The sequence below is a fragment of the Penicillium waksmanii genome (assembly GCF_028829765.1).
Source record: "Penicillium waksmanii strain IBT 27052 chromosome Unknown utg000008l:1.0-5622682.0:1.0-5626561.0, whole genome shotgun sequence".
Lineage (NCBI taxonomy): Eukaryota > Fungi > Ascomycota > Eurotiomycetes > Eurotiales > Aspergillaceae > Penicillium > Penicillium waksmanii.
Genome location: NW_026643254.1, coordinates 4,776,805 through 4,796,197, shown reverse-complemented (window position 1 = coordinate 4,796,197; position 19,393 = coordinate 4,776,805). Strand labels below are relative to the sequence as shown.

At 44.7% G+C, this 19,393-nt stretch overlaps 7 protein-coding genes across 7 annotated transcripts; 6 read left to right on the top strand and 1 right to left on the bottom strand.

Annotated features, from left to right (window-relative positions):
- Positions 1-1,621: 1,621 nt before the first annotated feature.
- N7481_010157 (uncharacterized protein) lies at positions 1,622-2,020 on the top strand (the record flags this gene model as incomplete). The annotated part of the gene is made up of 2 exons (XM_057269376.1): positions 1,622-1,675; positions 1,748-2,020. 2 exons carry the CDS (start codon positions 1,622-1,624, stop codon positions 2,018-2,020), a joined length of 327 nt encoding a protein of 108 aa, XP_057120053.1.
- Positions 2,021-4,656: 2,636 nt separating this feature from the next.
- Positions 4,657-6,276, top strand: N7481_010156 (uncharacterized protein; the record flags this gene model as incomplete). The annotated part of the gene is made up of 1 exon (XM_057269375.1): positions 4,657-6,276. One exon carries the CDS (start codon positions 4,657-4,659, stop codon positions 6,274-6,276), a length of 1,620 nt encoding a protein of 539 aa, XP_057120052.1.
- A 4,062-nt stretch (positions 6,277-10,338) lies between these two features.
- N7481_010155 (uncharacterized protein) lies at positions 10,339-11,343 on the bottom strand (the record flags this gene model as incomplete). The annotated part of the gene is made up of 4 exons (XM_057269374.1): positions 10,339-10,531; positions 10,601-10,718; positions 10,781-11,153; positions 11,218-11,343. Coding segments are annotated over 4 exons (810 nt in total), but the record flags the coding sequence as incomplete, so codon positions are not given.
- A 580-nt stretch (positions 11,344-11,923) lies between these two features.
- On the top strand, positions 11,924-12,121 carry N7481_010154 (uncharacterized protein; the record flags this gene model as incomplete). The annotated part of the gene is made up of 1 exon (XM_057269373.1): positions 11,924-12,121. The coding sequence occupies one exon, from the start codon at positions 11,924-11,926 to the stop codon at positions 12,119-12,121; it is 198 nt and encodes a 65-aa protein (XP_057120050.1).
- Positions 12,122-12,634: 513 nt separating this feature from the next.
- N7481_010153 (uncharacterized protein) lies at positions 12,635-13,975 on the top strand (the record flags this gene model as incomplete). Its single annotated transcript, XM_057269372.1, has 2 exons — positions 12,635-12,671; positions 13,659-13,975. 2 exons carry the CDS (start codon positions 12,635-12,637, stop codon positions 13,973-13,975), a joined length of 354 nt encoding a protein of 117 aa, XP_057120049.1.
- Positions 13,976-15,739: 1,764 nt separating this feature from the next.
- Positions 15,740-16,102, top strand: N7481_010152 (uncharacterized protein; the record flags this gene model as incomplete). The annotated part of the gene is made up of 1 exon (XM_057269371.1): positions 15,740-16,102. One exon carries the CDS (start codon positions 15,740-15,742, stop codon positions 16,100-16,102), a length of 363 nt encoding a protein of 120 aa, XP_057120048.1.
- A 121-nt stretch (positions 16,103-16,223) lies between these two features.
- On the top strand, positions 16,224-16,628 carry N7481_010151 (uncharacterized protein; the record flags this gene model as incomplete). The annotated part of the gene is made up of 1 exon (XM_057269370.1): positions 16,224-16,628. One exon carries the CDS (start codon positions 16,224-16,226, stop codon positions 16,626-16,628), a length of 405 nt encoding a protein of 134 aa, XP_057120047.1.
- Positions 16,629-19,393: the final 2,765 nt, after the last annotated feature.

The window sequence follows — 19,393 nt, the reverse complement described above, 5'->3', positions numbered from 1 at the left end:
TAAATAATAGATTATAAATCCCAAGAATTTTCTTATTTTTATGGTATTCTTAATTTTATTTAATATCCACGTTAAGGAAATTAAGTCTTATACTGTAGGTCCTGCCAGGGAATCGACTTGGATATATCTATAAGAGATATATATCTTTGACCACAGAGTAAAATACCTACTTTGGCCTGAGGCAGAACTAACATAATATTACTATATAATTTTATAGACCGCAGCCAGGCTAAGATCTTATTTTATTGTGGCTGTGGCGGTCTCTCTATCTTTTTTCTTACTAGCTTCCCTCTGGCTTAGCAACATACGATATCTTTATAAAGAATAGGTTTCAGCCGAATTACTAGCCCTACAGCCATAAAAGGTTAGATATCATATAAATAAATTATCTACGGCTTGCTAATATTAAAATAAGCAGGACTACATCGATCTGCATATATTATAAAAGACGTATCTCAGCAACAGTAATCAAAGATACGTCTCAGCAACAGTAATCAAAGACGCATCTCAGCAACAATAATCAAAGACAGTGAATATATTGATTACTATTATATCTTTAAGGACTAATACTAGCTAGGTATACACTTCTAACATACAAGGCTTCCTTTTTAGTTTATAGCTAATAACTGCCAGGACTCCCGGTGTAGCCGTCACCATATAGATATCTCTTACTGCCGCTGCTGCCTAGGAGATTATCTTTCAGCAGAAAGATATTGCCTGGCCTAGTTTATAAGGCATTATCCCTCCTGTCCTATATCGCGCCTTCCTTCTATAGAAGACTTCCTCTTTGGGCGTGCCTTCCTCGATTACCAACTTCCCCTTTTGGCCATTATAAGCTGGCTAATCAGAAGCCCGTACGGGATATAGGAGCTTCTTTCACCACTGTTCGAAACTTAACTTCTTCAAACTTCTTCCTTTCAGCTTAATTCCTTTTATCATTTTGCTTCAAAGCCTTCGAAACCTTTGATTCTTTAACACAGATAAGTCTTTAAATACGTTTTGCTCTATCCTTTGTTCGCGAAAAGGGTATTTTATTATATCCCAGGACGTGATTAAGGCAGGCATTCTATACCCAGTCTCTAGACGCCCTGCTTCACCAAACGAAGCCATCTACAATACTGACTATAGCCACTACAGCCATAATATTAACCACGGCCACGAAAGCCACGAAAGCCAAAGCAACAAGATATCTCTAGCCCTACGTTAGTCTACTAATACAGCATCTACTCTGATCTCGGATTCTGCCGAAATCCTTGGTAGCCTGACTATCAGAGCAAAGCACTTTAAGACCACTAAAGAGCTTCTTGAGTAGCTAAGCTCCCTGCCGAAACCAGATATATATCAGATCATTAATAACTACCGTAATATTGTATTTAAGCAGCTTAATATAATTAAGCAGGTACTTTGTGATATTTATACCTAGGCTCAGAACTCTGAGGTCTACAAGGGCACTTATAATATTCACCAATTCGAAGAGAAATAGAAGGAGATAGCTAAGATGGCCCAACGCCGTGCTTCTAATCAGAAGACGATAGATACCCTCAGCCAGAGAGCACTTACTATATAGGGCGACCGCGTACAGTCTCTTTTTCTTTATCTCTACACAAAGTCAATATTCGATATGCTTAGTAAGATACTCAACGCAGAGCTTACTTTTGATAATATCCAGAATACAGTGAACAATACTATAATCAAACGGATTGGGAGAGAGAAGCAGGGTAACCACAGCTAAAAGCAGATTACCTAGGGCGATCTTAAGAAGGCCGTCAACCTACGTCAATTCAAAAAGCCCAGGGCCCGAAAGATTCAGAGCTGCAATATACAGATCAGCCAGGATAGCTTCTGCTATAAACACGGCAAGGGTATTGACCCTGACGATCGAGACGATAATAAACCTGGTGCTGGCAGCGATAACAATAGTGACGTTACCGACCCTACTCCTCGTATTCGAACTGTATCGCCTACACCTACAGCAACCCCCGGCCCTGATATTAATATAGGCAACGCAGACGATACCTAGGGTCTTCCTCTGCCAGAGTATATAGAGATAGAAGATATCTTTCCTGATCCTTCCCCAGCAATAGCCATTATATCAGCCCCTACAGCAGCAGTAGCAGTGGTCTCGTACAAATTACCTACTGATTATATATATACGATTCGATGTAGTAGCATAAATCGGGTCATTAATAATACTGTTAAGGCAGAGACTCTTTATACAAAGCTAGTTATATTGCGGACTATTAGGAAGACAATCTATTTAATTAGTATAATCAACGAGCAGATACTTTACCGTAAGTATATATTTAAGCTCTTTAAGCTATTTAATATAAATACCAACAGTAAAAGTCATAAGCAGCTTACTATACGTATCAGCTATCTATACTGTCATTTAGATTTGTTTGACTAAGTTCTGAGGGATAAGCCTTAGTTTTAGCCGAAACCTGACCTAACCGCTGATAGCAACCGTGGCTTTTACCGATAGGCCTATGTCATACCTCAGCCTTTGATCGCTAACTTTGCCAAATATACCTAGCTTACTTTACTTGAGCTAATTTACCGTATCTTACCTAATATGAACCAGGGACCTTAGGGCGCTTTAGCAAAACAGCTCCTAGAGTAGATACAGCGTAACAGCGTAATCATTATTCCTGGTCTATTCAGCTACCTCTCTGATAATTAGGATAGAGACTATCCTAAGAGTATTATACCTCTGATCCAAGAGGAGATCAATATATACAAATACCACTTCCGCCAGCAACCAAACTGCCTACGTCTTAGGTGGAATTATATGATATAGTATACTCTGGGCCAGTAACTTATTCACCAGGATATAGCTTACTATCTATGCTATATCTATTTCCGGCCCGATTATATATATCGACTGATTTTATTCCTATATTATATAAAGAGTATACAGCCTAGCAAGAAAACCTTCTTTCGCTATATCAATATCAATATTAATGATTTTGTCCAGACCAGTCGTGGCAGCAGTATCTTACAAGGCTCTGTATCGCTGACGGATAAAAATAACCAAAACTGTACAGAGATCTTACCCAAGATACACTACTATATCAGAGAATGATAGAATGACGTTAAAATACGTTGTGCTAAGCAGGGTAAAAAGCAAAAGAATAGGTTAGTGCAGAGGATTGATACAACTATATAGACTCCTGGGGATACTATAAAGTATAAAACCCAGTAGACAAAGCAGGTATATAAAACCCTACAATATTATACGGTATCCTTACTAACTAACTAGGTCTAATAGGTCTATAAAGCTAGGGATATACGACTTAGCCTCCCTACTATCCCCTATAGCTCTACTAGGCCAGTAACTGCCATTCGCCGTACTATTCTCCTGTAGTATGTTCGGGTATATAACGATGGTATAACTTTGGATACTCTAGAGTCAGGACAGTAGGAGGACCTCTCAGTAGCCCATCAGGATCTATTGCCTGCCCCTAAGATATTATTAGGCTATACATCTGCAAAGTATAGTAATATAGCCTATACTTTTCCGGCTACTGCCTAATTACTAACAATAACAGAGATGTTGTCTTGTTTAGTAGGACGGTAAAAGTGGACAAGCCCCATAGTTGCTGGTGATCTTGATGTTCTCTTTGGGCCAGATTTAGATCAGGCCCAGGCCATAGTTTGTAACTAGCGTAAGGTTGCCTGTCAGCGCTTTTTCATTGTATATCAAAACATAAAGGATATAGAGAAGCGTGTATTTGGTAACAATTCCTTCTTCTACCGTAAGGAGGCAGGTCTACCTATAAATCTAGCTACTACTGCTGGTGAGACGGCCGCAGAGGATTACGATGACAATAGCTCAATGGTTGGGGATAAGGAGATATTAGAATTAAGGGTCTAGACAGTCAGTTTTCAGCAGAGTGTAACATAAGGACTAGTTCAAATAGTATTACACTAAACATAAATTCTTTTAAATCATGTAGCATATAGGATACTAGTACTGAGTACCAATACCTTAATTATTAAGAGTATACTTATAGAAGGGGAAAATTTATGAAATAAAAACAAAACTCATACGGCCATAAAAAACGTATAAGGCTAATGGTATTGTTGACAAGTTATGCACAGTTTACCTTCCTAAATAGGCAGGTCACAGGCCTGCCGGGCTTTTTTAGCGGCCCGCGGCCCAGCCTGCAGGCTGTAGGCCCATGGGCTCGGGCCTAAAACTTAGGCCCGCGGGCCGCTAGTCACGGGCTACGGGCTTCCTTAGCGGCCCGCAGCCCGGGCCGCAGGCTACTAAAAAAGCCCGGCCCGTGGGCTCGGGCCCAAAACTGAGGCCCGGCCCGGGCTTTGGCAAGGTCTAGGTATCGTATACTTCGAATCCCGTGACATATTTATAGCAGTAACTGCTTATTTTATAGATATAAATTAGATATACTAAGAGATACTACTTAGATTTAAGCTAGTATATAGTATATATAGTGGTTTAAATCTAAGTACAGTCAACTCCCGCTTATAGCACGCCCATAATTAGCACACATTCGGTTATAGCACCAGAATTTCGTGGATGGACCCACTTTTCCACTATCTGCCATATAAATAGACCACTTATGGCACACTCAGCTAAAGCACACAATTTTCCTCCGATTCCTGTTGCTTAGTCATACATATCTACCAATCAAAATGCAGAATTCGGTCGCTCTTTCGGCTAGGATGCCCACCGCCAGACGTGCCAGGAAGGGCATATCTGACGCTCAGAAACAGGCTCTACGCGTCTATGCATCTGAAACGCACCCTACACCTTCTCAGAGAGCCTGCGTTGAATGGTTTCAATCCCAATTTAGTCGCCTTATTGATCGGGCTACTGTCTCAAGGATCCTTTCATCTAAATACCAGCATCTTGATACTGGTCCAGCTAGTCTAAACATGCGTACGTCGGCATCGCATTGGCCTATATTGGATGACAAGCTCTTTGAATGGCAACAGCGACACCAGGATTCTGGCTTTCCGATAACAGGGCCACTTCTTCGGTTAAAAGCTATTGAATACTGGAGAAAGATACCGGATTATTCTAAACTACCAATGCCTCTTTTCTCTGATGGTTGGCTTACCCGGTTCAAACAACGTCACTCTCTCCGATATCATATCTTCCATGGTGAAGCTGCATCTGTTCCGAGCTCAATACATGATGAGATGAAACCTATTCAGGCAGTCTGTGACCAATATGAGCAGGAGAATATCTATAATATGGATGAAACTGGGCTTTACTGGCGTCGTATGCCAAATGGTGGCCTATCAACTGATGGATATGCTGGTCAAAAGAAGGATAAGGCCCGAATTACTATAGTAGTTGCGACAAATGCTACTGGTTCAGACCGACTTCCTTTGTGGTTAATTGGTACTGCAAAGACACCACGAGCCCTCCGGGGGGTAAATTTCCAAGCGATTGGATGTACCTGGCGTTGGAATAAGAAGGCATGGATGCGCAGTGGAATTATGAAAGAATGGCTACACTCATTTTATAAGCATATTGGCAAGCAAAGACGAGTATTGCTTTTGCTTGATAACTTCTCTGCACATTTATGCGCGCTTGAAGATGCACCTCCACCTCCCAATATCAGGGTTCTTTTCTTCCCAGCGAATACAACGTCAATTTACCAACCACTGGACCAAGGTATAATCCAGAACCTAAAACACCATTATCGGAGAAAATGGATGCTTTGGATGGTTAATATACTTGATCGGAATATCGATCCTCAAAAGAAAATGAGCCTTAATTATACTCTGCACTGGATCACCCAAGCATGGCGTAATAAGGTACTCAATGAGACTATACAAAACTGCTTTGATAAGAGTACTATTACTGGTCGTACTAGTCAGATAGAAGGACAACCAGAAGTGCTTCAGTTAGATGATCTATATCAGAGCTTAACTAGCAAGCTTTCTGGGAGTGCTCAGGAGATTATGCCATTGGATAATTTCCTGAACCCATCAGATGAAAACAATGCTGATGAACCTGATATATCTGATATTATCCTGGATATAACCGCTGGCGGTGATGGTGATGGTGATGGTGATGATGAGGATGAGGAATATATATTTGGGCCTCCACCAGACTTACCATCTAGTGCAGCAGTTATTCATAGCATGAAGGATACACTTCTATGGGCACAGCACCAAGAGGGTACTACCGAGGAAAATATTCGTCAGATAGAGGGCCTCATAGGTATATTTACTAGACTACAGGTGGATAGGAGGGAACAGAAGACACTGGAAGAGACATGGCTCTCAAAGCGGAAGTAATGATGTCGATCATTATAGAACTATTAGTCACCAGACCACTTCTAGCACAATTCACTTATAGCACACTAATTCTGTTGGATGGCAGGGTGTGCCATAAGCGGGAGTTGACTGTAATATACTTCTTAAGATGCTAGAGGAATATTAGATCTAAGATTAGATCTATAGTATTACTACTAATAACACTATAAATAACAGAATAATAATAGAAGCTATCTAGAAAAATCTACTAAATAATATAACTATTATCCAGATTCTCTGTCTTATATATATAATATAGCTTAGTTTAAATAATCTTCTAGGGAAGCTAAAAGCTAATCCTTAAAATAAGGATACTAATATACAATAGACTAAGTAGTAGTCTACTGTAGTAAAACAGAATATCTGGGAACATAAGATTTTATCAATACTAAACAAAATATATTTCCTGGCGATATATATCAACGCTAATCCTCAACGCTAAAAGACCTTTCTCTAACTAGGCATCGCCAGAACCCACTATAACCCGGACCCAACCCAACCCAACCCAACCCAAAATGGGTTTTGGGTTGAATACCATAACCCATTGATAGGTTTTGGGTTATCACCTATAACCCAAAACCCACCTATAACCCATTTAGGAACCCAGTGGGTACCTATTTTAGTCTTAAAATTTAGATATATAATAATTAATACTATATATATATATATGTAGGATCCTAGTATCTAGATTCTTCTAGAAAAAGAGAGATAAATTAAGTATTGAAATATACTACATAAAAATTATGAATAAATTATGTAAAAATAAGTTAAAATAGGTATCTATTGGGTTATTGGGTTTAACCCATTGGGTTTTGGGTTGGGTTGGGTTTTGGGGTCGGCATCTCTAACCCAAAATGGGTTATGGCGATGCCTACGCATGTCTATGAAGACTCGAATGTCTTATTAGTCGTATCTCGATAGCGTCACGCTTTGTCTACTACTCTCCTACACTCTGCAAGTGTGGTGGTTTTGTCCTCTTGTGATCGACCCGTCTGCTTGACAGAGTGCCAGCGAGCATTCCCATCTTACAATATTAAATATAGATCTTAGCTTAAATTATTACAGTATAATACCTAAAAAAAATAAAAAATTATACACTGTTAAATTATCTAGTATTTGTCTTGTTTGAAGGCCCGCGGGCCGGGCCGGCCTGCCTGCAGGCCTCAGTTTTAGGCCTGAGCCCACGGGCCGGGCTTCCTTAGCGGCCTGCAGCCTATGGACTAGCGGCCTGTGGGCCTACTTTTAGGCCCGCGGCCCGGCCTGCGGGCTGTACGGGCCGCTAAAATCAGGCCTGGGCCTAGCCCGGGCCCAGAAGCCCGCGGGCTTTGGCAAGGTCTACGTACTTGTTTGTGAGTAGAACTGCGATTTGCCAAAAGGCGGCTGGAATTTACGGACCCTGCGACATGAGGGGCCGCAACCTACAGATGGGCCACCGAGAGCCAAACGTTCCTAGGGAAGGAACGCAGGATCAGTAACACGTGACCAACGGCCAGAATCAGCCTCTGATTCGCCGTGTCAAACAATACTGCACTAAGCCACGATACGGTTAGCAAGGTGCGGAAACGGACACGCTCCAACACGTGACCCTGGGTATACTAGCGGGTATACCAACGGGTCGGTGGAAGGGTCGGACCTGGTATACCAACAGACATACCCTTCGAGATACCACACCAAGGGAGACTGGGTATATAGGGACACTCGTCCACGCACATGTATTTAGTTCTTCGTGATCAATCAATCTAAGTTACTACAGTATACTCTTCGGACTATTCTTCATTCAGTTTCAACCCTTGTGACAAACATACTACGAATAGGGGAGCTCTCCGGACTGACCTATTCGGCGCACTACCTGGCGCATCCTTCGAAGTTACTCTACAGGATCCGAGTCCGTGTAAGGCTTAGCAGAGCAACGGTACGATTGCGAGTCGATACTTGAGGATTAACCGTGGTGCCAAAGAGACGCCGATTCCAGCCGCCTTTTGGCAAATCGCAGTTCTACTCACAAACAAGTACGTATTACCAACTGTCGAACCACTAACGCAGCGACCAGTTAGTCTGTGCGTAACACATACCCTTGATTGATTACTTGACAGCCGAGAAAAATGGTGTTGCCGAGTTTCTTTGATGACCATCATTCCGAGATTTTACAAATGTAAACTGCGAAACGGTCTCGGTCGGGTCGTGTGACGTTTGAGAAACCAACCTGAAGCGTTAAAGTTGTACCAAGGGGGTGGGTGCAGTACAGTATGATAATGATGATCATGACTTCTTTTACCTGCCTAACTCCTCGCCACAACAGTTGGATTCTGGAATGAGGTACAGTACAAGTGTGCTAATTATTCAAGTTATGAAAGAACCAGCTATTTGTACCTTCAGTAGCTCACCATGCTACTGCTTAGTGAAGTGGCTGCCCGTCAAGGAGCCGCTTCTACAAGCTAGATCTCGCCAAATGCGGCGTTGGGTTGTGTTGAATATCCCGGTTACTGAGATAATCATGAGACTAAGATCACGTGCATATGCATATACCTGTCTACCAGCGTTTTCGTATCAAAACACAATACAATCAACTCCTCTCAATAACATAAAGACCGAAGTATCACTTATCAATCACAGCTGGGTCCGGGTCGAACTTCATTAACCCAGACCCAACCCGGACCCGATACTTGGGCCCAGTAAACCCCAATAAATATCACGTGAATGATCATGCGAGAGCTGGATGACATCATAATGTAAGATAAAATGGTAGCAAAAGCCTTTCGGATCACGGCGAGCGTCACTGGAAGCGGTGGCGTGGTGGCATATTTACAAGGAGACGTCGTATGGGTTCAGAACAAAAAAGCCAAGGATGTTTGGGAACCGATGGGCTTGGAGGATAAATTGGTGGAGCGTGCCGAAGGCCGATAGGGCCTCCCACCTACCACATAGACTATGTACAGTTCCATGTTTACCAGATTTCATTACGAAGATATCCCCCAAATTGCATCACCCCATCTGCACTCCCAAGAACAATTGCTGCGATGTGACGTGGACCTCGCTGGCTTTCAAGGCTGATTCGACCCACTTGACCCACCGCACGTCCGGGGGCCATTCTTTCATCGGTAAATCACATAGTAACATATTGATATTCTCTATGAACTTTCAAAGCAGAGCGTTCATAAGCCCGATGGTTGTAGAATAAATACAGTCTGACCACTATACGAGCAAGGCTGCCACGCTTGGTCGGACATGACCAAGTTATCTGCAATAGCAGGGGGGGCTCGATACTCTGCCAGTGCATTCAGTAGATGCCAATTAACTCCATGTCAAATGCCCGCCGAACTCCCGCCAAACGCTCTACCTGACAGCCGTATCAGATGATACAGGTCGGTATAGAACTAGTTTGCTGACTGACTGTAGCTCTTTCTACACTACAGCAAATTTGCTGATACAGAAATTGACCGCTTGGAGAGCAAAGGGCGAGTGTTATTTAAGACCATAATCCAATAGGACAACTGCTGCCCGGCCAGATTAATCAACTTATAAGACATACCATAACTATACTAATATAATACATTTTGGACTAAGACCCACCTCTATTACATCTCACTCCTGTATCAGTGGTAATTGGTGATATGAATTGATACCAGGAAGGATTTCCAAAATTTGAACCCCAAGTTTACATACACCAATGGTATTGGCAGACTTGTAGTTCAGTCTAAATTCCAAATAGGCAGGCGTCTGCCTTCGTCCAAAGGTGCTTCCATTTTTTCCTGTATTTTGTCTTCCTCCTCAGCCCCCTGAATGGGCATGGTCATCCTATTCGGGTACCAAATTATTGTGTATTCGCTTGATGATGATGCAGCGGCGGTTGATGCAACTGTGATCATCGTCTAGCTTAGTCTCTTGGTAGATGCTCTCTTTCACTGGCCACTCGAGCTTGTTGTGTCGTTGAGACCATCTTCAAAATTAAGCTGCCGTCAGAGATCTTTGGTCCATACCCAGGTAGCACACCTGATTCGGCGTTGTATGTCGAATCGGGACTTTATCAAGTTCGTGAGGACGCGATCAGCTGCCACGGGATATTTTGTGGAACCAGAAAATCAAAAGAGACCGAATAGAGGGCAGCGATGCGGTGACAATGATGAGATAGCACTCGGCGATAGTCCAGCGGGCGAGTGGAATAAATTGGCGTGTTCTATCGGTAAAGTTTGTCAACTTGCTGAGTTCGACTGTTCTTCCAATCGAGGCGAGCATTGCTCTAGGATATGGAAATAAAGTCAGTTGATATTATACAAATGAGAACTTACAGCCCCATATTTCTACGTACAAAAGGCCAAGACTTAGGAGAAAAATCAAACATATCTTCACGTGTAGACGCAATTTAAGGCTCCAGAATTTGAAGATAGGGAAGACAGCTAGATATAGATCGGTAAATGAGTTGAAAGCTAGTGAGATTTAGGTCAGATAACGGTCGATTTCGTGATTTCAGGGTCAACCCGGGCCTTACAAGTCTGAACTATACCATAAACTCCCTGCAAGTTTCCAAACGAACAACCTGCCGAAAACTCCGGATTCCAGATACCTCTTACATCTGAGCATTGTGTGTAGGCTATAATCACAGAGACACCATTGATAATGATCTGTAATGCAATAAAGAGCCAGAGAATGATATGGTGCAGTCGCTCAGTACCTACTATTCCCAGAAGATAGAGAATGAACGCACATCGTCCCAATCCGGTCGCAATGATCATGAAGGTCTGCAAAATTGTTGCAAATTTCATTGCCTGAATTTGATCGGCCAAACTGAGATTCGCCGACGATTTACCAAAGCCGTAGTGTATAGCTACCGTTAGCAATGCCGTTGCGATAATAGCTAAGACCTAGTAATGAGATTATGATTCAGTGGATGTAGTTAAAAATGTTCTCAATCAATCAATCACCTACTAGCGCCAAAAGCATAACCACATCGTCGGCATGCAAATGATGAATCCGGATTTTCGCAACGAAGCGCAGAACGACAATGGCAGTGGCGATCCCAGCCGCTATCCATACACCCACCACCAGCCCTGGATCTGTATCGTTTGTGGTCATGATGCCATAAATTGCATGCACAGAAAAGCAATCTTTTTGGAGGTCATCTAAGCAAGCTTGTCGAAGCAGTGCTTGCTCGGGTCGCGAAATTCAAGCAATATTGAGGAGTAGGGTAGAAAGAACGCAGAACGGGTTAGTGGGTTTGGGGGGTGTTGCCATCATTAAGGAGGCAATGAAACCCAAATTGTGAAATCTAGAACGTGTCCGGAGCCTTACATCTGGAAACGGGTCCTCAGAAACTCTACCGCCACATAGACCCTCAAATCGAGACAGGCCTGGAATCTTTTTTTTGGATCTAAGAACTGCGGAACTGAGGATTGAAATCCAAGGATTGGCAAGAAAAATGCGAGCCTGAAGAGCCACTATTTGCCACTAGCTCAAAATCGGGGTAAAATCCAATGTTCCAAGGTTATCGGGGAAAAAACAACAACGCAAGACGCAAATCGAATTTTTGTTATATCTCAGGAACCAGGCCAGTTGACAACTTCTAGTATTTTGCATGTTTTAAATAACTTCACGCGCTACATTTTGAGCCTAGATTTGTATAGCCTAGCTCAAGATGCCGGTGCCGTGCGTGGAGAAGGTGGCTTCGCGCCCCTACGGGGGCGTGCCCGCCGCGCTGAAGAATCTGCCATCGAATCGTGAACGCGTTCAGAACGTTAATCGCAGCGCCACGGAGCTATTGATGGAACTTAATAGCAGTCCGAAAGCCCAATTGAAACCAGACAGGGTGCGGGAACTCCTCGAAAATGTTTGAGCCCTCACCAGCGACCTCTTATTGCTCCCCTTATACAACTGGCAGCAGGAGCTCTAGGCCCTCTGCAACGACCTTTCTAAGGAGATCTACAGTGCTGTAAAAGCGGCTATAGAGCCTCTATCTTGTATGGGCACTGTCTCCTGGGCTCGGGCAGCGGTATAAGCGCCAGTGCCGGCCCATCAGTTATCGCTACCCCTATCATCGAATACTATATCCGCCGCACCAGTCACGGTACGTAACCGGGATATGATCGTCTGCCTCAACAACTGTGATCAGGTGAACAGATATCGCGGTAAGCTATCTGAGGAGATGAAAGATTATACTAACAAGGTGTGTGCGGAGTATGCAAAGGGTACCTAGATCGCCACCTTGGCCACGGTGATAGTAAAGGCAGTTTGCCAGTTGAAGTCAGGTGATCTCCGGCTCACTGTATGAGACGCCCGGGAAGTATAGCTGATACGGCTGTATCGGGATATATAGGTTAAGGGCTTCGGTTCGACAGCCTTCGTCTATATGCCGACCTGGGGGGGCTATCGTGTACGGCGTGCAGGTACGCTCCTTGGTAGATAAGCCGACGATTTAAGACCTACAGGAGGCGCAGGGAGCAATTGTGATAGCTATGGTGGCCGAAAACTCTCGTTACTGGGGGAAGAATACTATAATCACCAAGATCAACTGGTTGCAAGTGCCGAAGGAGGGGGCAAAATTGGCCTCAGTTATCCTCGAATTCAGCACGCTGCAATTAGTGAATAAGGCTATCGAAGAGGGAGTGCTCTGGGATTCAAACTGGTATCAGGCTCTCCTGTACAACAGAAGTCTCCGTGTATAGTAATGTTTTAACTGTTAACAATACAGATATATAGGAACCTCCTGTACTAACAAAACGAAATGTATGTACTGTACTAGGGAGCATCAGTCTCGAGATTATACTATCTGTATGTATAGGAACAAGAAGTGCGCTAATTATAAGGGTGCGCATCCAGCGTAGAGTGAGGATTGTAAGGTGAGGATTACGGTGGTAGAACAGATTATGGCGATGGTGAAGCAGTACAGGTAATTCTATTCAGTGCCGGCCGAGTTTAGCTATAATAACCCCTCTGTATCCCTTGCCCCATTATTATTGAGCTCTATAGGAATACCATAGGTGTCCTTAACGGAGGAATCAGATACGACAGGTAGCGCTGTTGTATCAGCCGTACGCTCCAGTAACGGGGAGCAGAGCACCAGTGTAAATCAGACCGTCAGTAGGATCCAGGGGGATAAGCTAGCAAGGAAAACAGTGGCAAAAGCACTATCCAAATAGGCAAAGAAGGTGCAGAAGACCACAGTTGTAACTATCCCAGAGGATACGATGGAAGGCGTCAAGGAGACGTCCCAGGAAACCCCCCCCAGAAAGCACCTGAGGCGCAACAAACACCCCGAGTCAACCCACCCAGGAACCCGCGGCAGTTTAACTTTGCAACGACCCAGGGACCATGCATTTTCAGCACCTTAAACAGTATAATGTATGATATTGACTTCTAACCGAGTACTACAGCTGCCAACGAGGCTGCCAGAACTGCTGGAACCAGAGCCAATACCGAGACAGGGTCAGAGGCTATAGGCAGCCAGAAGGAAGAAGCAGCAAGGGCTAGAACTGCTAAAGCCCGTAAAGCGATAGCTAAGAAGCAAAAGGAGCAGAGCCGATACAGTGAACCGACCACAAAACGAGTGGCACGGCGATCTTTAAGGTTTATTGATCAACTAGAACAAACCAACCAGGAATCAGACCTCAGCTCAGCGGGGGATATAGACTTAACGGAGATAGAGAGACAGCTTAACGAGGACCGAGCACGCAGTAACACCGATTTCTAGCTATTGTCACTACCAGATATGCGAACAGAGAGCCGGAAGAGGAAGCAGCCCCATAACGAGACTGTGCTGTTACTTAAGCTATACAGTAGCCTATGTATCATCAAGGCACTAAAGAACTCTACCAAATATTAATAAATAGACAACAACTATAACAATATACAAACGGCAATCAACTCAGTATCCTCCAGTATAACGTTAATCGATCAAAGGATATCGTTATGGCCTAGTTTATGAGGGATCCGGCCGTTATTAAGGCTGATATTATTGCCATCCAGGAGCCCTGGAAGAATCTATTTAGTAATACGACACACCATCCTGTGAAGGATATATATGAACTGTTATACCCGGAGATAGGAGGAGAGGGGGAGGAGAGAGTAAGGGTCTGTATATTCGTCTTGAAGAAGCTTACCGGATGGGTACATACGGTCTATAACAAGGATATACAGGAACTTAATATTGCTATGCCTACGGGTAATCTGCGAATATTAAACATCTACAACGATATGAATACTTATATAGCACTTTATCTGCTACCAGCACTGCTTCCGGAGACTAACGATAACAGTATATATATAATTATAGGGGATTTCAACCTGTACCATCTGTAGTGGGGAGGAGAGGGTGTAAAGGGGGATACAGAGGCGGAGGAGCTGCTAGACTTGATAGAGAAGTTAGTAATCAACAACTGGTTACTGGAGGGGACAATAACATACAGGGATACTTGATCTGAATCGATAATCGACCTTGTACTGGTCTCCACGGCGATACAGACCCAGATAATCAGCTGCGAGGTCCAGATGAAGGTCCATGCGGACTCAGACTACTTCCCAATCCGCTCTCTTGTAGATATCGATATACAGGTAGCCGAGGACCCTGTTCTGCGCTGTAACTGAAAGACGATAGATAAGCCAAAACTAATCTAATTTATGAATAATAACCTCCAACACTGGCACCCTATCCCAGGCAATATACAATAAATTAAATACGACACAGAGCGCCTGTTATAAATTGTACAGCAGAGTATCCAGGCCGCAGTACCATAGGCACGTCCGTCTATATTTATAAAGGAAGGATAGACGAAGGAGTGCTCCGAGGCAATATTAACATACTGCAGGCTGTTCCGAGAGATTAGCAAGGTATAAACCGAGGAGGAGAGACAGGAGAAACACCAGATATACGCGGCGGTTCGGAACCATAAGGGTCGAACTATCAAGAAGGTACTCAGCGTGGGCTACCGGCGGTGGGTTTCGGAAGGTAAGTGAGACTAAAGGAGGGCTCTAGAAGCTCTCTAAATGGGCTCGCAACTAACAGCAAGCCACCAGTGGTGTGATTCCTCTGTTAAAGGGTCCTAATAGCAATATAAGTGCCACCAGTGATGCAGAGAAGGTAGAGCTTCTCTGTAAAACCTTCTTTCTACTACCACCAGAGGCCAACCTCTCAGACCTCGCCCCGGGCAGCAGGGTCTATCACCAACCTACGATCAAATTCCCACCAATCACCAAATAAGAGGTGCTCAATACAGTCCATCGAGCACCGCCAGACAAAGCACCAGGCGAGGATACTATCCCCAACCGTATGTGGAAGGTCCTGGCGGCCAACTGCGGCAACTTTACCCCAATCGCCACCAGGATCTTCAACGTATATATGCGAATGGGATACAATCCAAGGTGCTTTCAAGCCTCGATCACCGTCACGTTGCGGAAGGGCGGCCCCCGAGACTTTTGATTACCAAAGTCCTACCGGCCAGTTGCCCTCATCAACACAATGGCAAAGCTATTAGAATCTATCATTGCCACACGTATCTCAGAGGCAGTGGAGGTTCACCAGTTGCTACCAGGAACTTATCTCGGAGGAAGGAAAGGAATCTCCATTGATCACATTATCCAATTAATCATTAATCGGGTACGGCGAGCCTGGGGCCGCGGCCGGCAGGCCTCTATGGTACTGCTCGATGTAGCAGGAGCCTACGACAACGTCTCCCATCAACAAATACTATCGAATATATACCGGCTGGGCCTCGGCTTCTTCGTGCCCTGGGCTGAAGCCTTCTTAACGAATCAATGTACCCGCATCAAGCTCCCTGGCTTCCTCAGCGAGCCGTTTCCAACACCAACAGGTATCCCGTAAGGATCACTGCTATCCCCGATCCTCTTCCTGCTATTCAACGCCCCCCCTGGTCAACACATACTGCAAGGAAACTGGGGATAGTATGACTGAAGGCTTTGGATAGGTGGACAACGTAGCGATCATGGTGGTCTCGGAATCCTACTACACCAATACACAACTGTTACAAAAGACCCTAGGCAGGGCAGATCTGTGGGCAAAACGGCACACAGCCAAATTCGCCCCGGATAAGTTCGAACTCATCCACTTTAAGAACCCTCGGGAACAAGATACCAATCAAAATGCTCAAAATACGGCCACCAGCATCCTATCGGACGTTGACCCCTACGACCTTGATGTATATTATCCGCAGGGCAACGACCAGATACTAATTATATTCTCTGGGGGCCAGATCAAGCCATCAGAATACGCCAAATACCTAGGAATCTGGCTCGATAAAACTCTGTCTTTTCAGAAGCACCGGGACTATACTATCGCCAAGGCCAACGGTAGTCTAGAAGCCCTCCGGAGGATTATAGGATCTACGTAGGGTATCTCCTTGCTTAGTATACGTAAGGTATACTAGGCGGTGGTTATTCCTTAATTGCTATACGGTCTCTCAGTATAGTACGCCCTAGCAGCTGGCAATATAAAGGCGTAGGAGCATAATCGGATAGTAGCAGTATTTACCTGAGTATAAAAGCGGGCTGCTATCACTATCTCTGGTTTATTCCAGGGCGTAAGCGGTGCCCTGCTCGATATAGAGCTCTACATCCTGCCTATCTATCTATAAATACAGCAGAATATTAAGGAAACAGCTATTTAAATCTAAACCAGCCCAGCCTGGGCTCAACCTAGTATACTTTAGCATTAATGCAAGCCCAAGAGACGCTGTCTTGGGGGCTGGTGCCCGATCGAGGCCCTCCGATAGAAGAAGAATAAGGTTCTGAATATCCTTACGCCTGGGAACGGGACCTGGGAGACCTGTATTATAGGGGTCCTGCGGCCCTGGGAACCCCGAATTACCTATATGATTGAGGAATCAGCGGAAAAGACTATTGCTGTACACAATCGAATCTAGAAGCAGTTGCTTAATTAGGGAATTAAGCGAATGCTTCCGTAATACCTCTGAGCATATCAGATACCAGAGCAAGTACTAATAGAGATCTTCTTCACCAACGGCAGTGACTATTAAGGCTACATAGGTGCCGCTGCGGTTTCGCTCCGCCTGATAGGAGCCTAGGGAAGCCTCTATTTAAACCGGTATCTGGGGACTACCGAGGATTCAACAGTATATGTTACAGAGCTAAACGGTATCGAGATAGCGCTCGCCGCGTTCGTTAAGGAGCAGTCTCAGAGTGGGAACTAAAGTACAGAAAGTTCTCGCCAAAGTACAGAAAGCTCTTTCTGAAGTACAGAAAGCTCTTTCTGAAGTACAGAAAATTCTCGCCACAGCACAGAAGTCTGTGAAAGTTCTAACCAAAGTACAGATTTGGAGCCAAGTCAAGTTTATATGACTAAGTTGGTTATCTTCGTAGATAGCCAAGCAGCTATCTAAGTAATTACTAACCTAAAGCAATCGTCGGGCCAATATATAATCGGACAAATATATAAGCACATACGAACCCTCTGATCGCTTATACCTATATACAGCCTGATTCCTACTGCTATCGAGATCTACTAGATCCCTGTATATATGGGTATACCGGGCAACGAAGCAGCCGACGTCAAGGCTAAGTTTGCGGCGGAGCATAGGGGTAGGGCGGACTATCGTAGTGCCGAAGTCCGATTGGCCTCATCCGCACAGCGCTGGGTGCAGCAGCGGATTAAGGGACGATAGATAAAGGTGTGGGCAAATGAGAAAACAGCCAAGCAGTATCACCAGTTGGTAGAGGTACCTTTGAAGAAGGTCCTCTAACTGTACGAAGGTCTGCCGAAGGCCTACTCTTTAATCCTGGTACAGATACACTTACAGCGCATCGGATTAAGGCATTTCCTATTCAAACACACCAATCAGCGGGGACAGGACGATTAATTTAATATAGGCCAGTATCACTGTGACGAGGGCAGCCAGACGCCCAGGCATGTCCTCCTCCAGTGCCCGTTATACACCAGCCTGAGGGCAACCATATTGAATAAGATCTGGTATAAGACCGACCTAGGGCACACAACCGACTACAACACGATTGTATCGGACTCGCAGGCTATTCGCTATATGGCCGAATTCATGCACAAAACAGGGCTTCTGGGTTAATTCCGCCATATGGCAGATAAAGATGTGGAGGTTGATGCCAACATAAACACGCTCGAGGGGAGCAGGCACTAGGAGGTAAAGACGCTACGTATAAGGAAGTATACTATCAACTGGCGACTACGAGAGGTCGACAGGCGGAGGAGCTACGTCCCCACAAGGAACAATTGCAGGAGGAACCAGGGCGTAACTGAGGTTATGCCTGCAGTGGCGGGATAGGGAGAGTGGGATGGGCCACGGGGAGTGGCCACAGGGCGCTGCGTGAGCTGGCAGTAGCCGATTACATTCATTGTGAGCGTTTCGTTACCGTCATCGTGGGAGTTATTACTTGTTTTTCTATGGCAATACGCCGTATCTCCTTTGTCTTTGTTACCGCGGGCGTGGCGTTAGGATGGTTCTGGTTCCCGATGGAGGGAACGCCTACATAGCCACGGCGCTCACTAGCTAGGCTGCATTAGGTTAATAGAATCTTGAATTGAATTGAATTGAATTGAACCAAGGTTATCGGGCTGCTTATGTGGACACCCAAGCTTGGGCCACTTGGCTCCCTCCTGTTGAATATCCCGGTTACTGAGATAATCATGGGGGTTGGGATCACGTGCATACCTGTATACTTGCCCACCAGCCTACTTGTATACAATAAACTCCCCTCGATAATATGAACACCGAAGCATCACTTATCAATCAACACCTCCAGTCTCGATCTCCTCCACCCGGACCGCCCAGTGGGCTTGGAATCACTCAAGGCATCCTGTAGCGGCCATGGGGAAAGTGCTTATACAATGCAGTTTTTGATTAGCAGAATCTTAAATAACTAAGAGACAACCGAACACGAGGAAACGTGACCTAAGATCCAACCAGCACCAATGAGAGAGAGGCTTGGCGGGCAAATAGGGTGTGTGTTTCTCGCTGTGTTTTTGGCAGCCAACGTGGGCGTTGGGCAGCCGTGGGGTTGGTAACCCCTTCCACTCCGTTCCTTCGTTTCAGGGCAAATGAAATCATCATCATCATCATCTACTGTACTGGATAGCAGTGACGGCAGAAGTTATCCGGATGTAATGAGA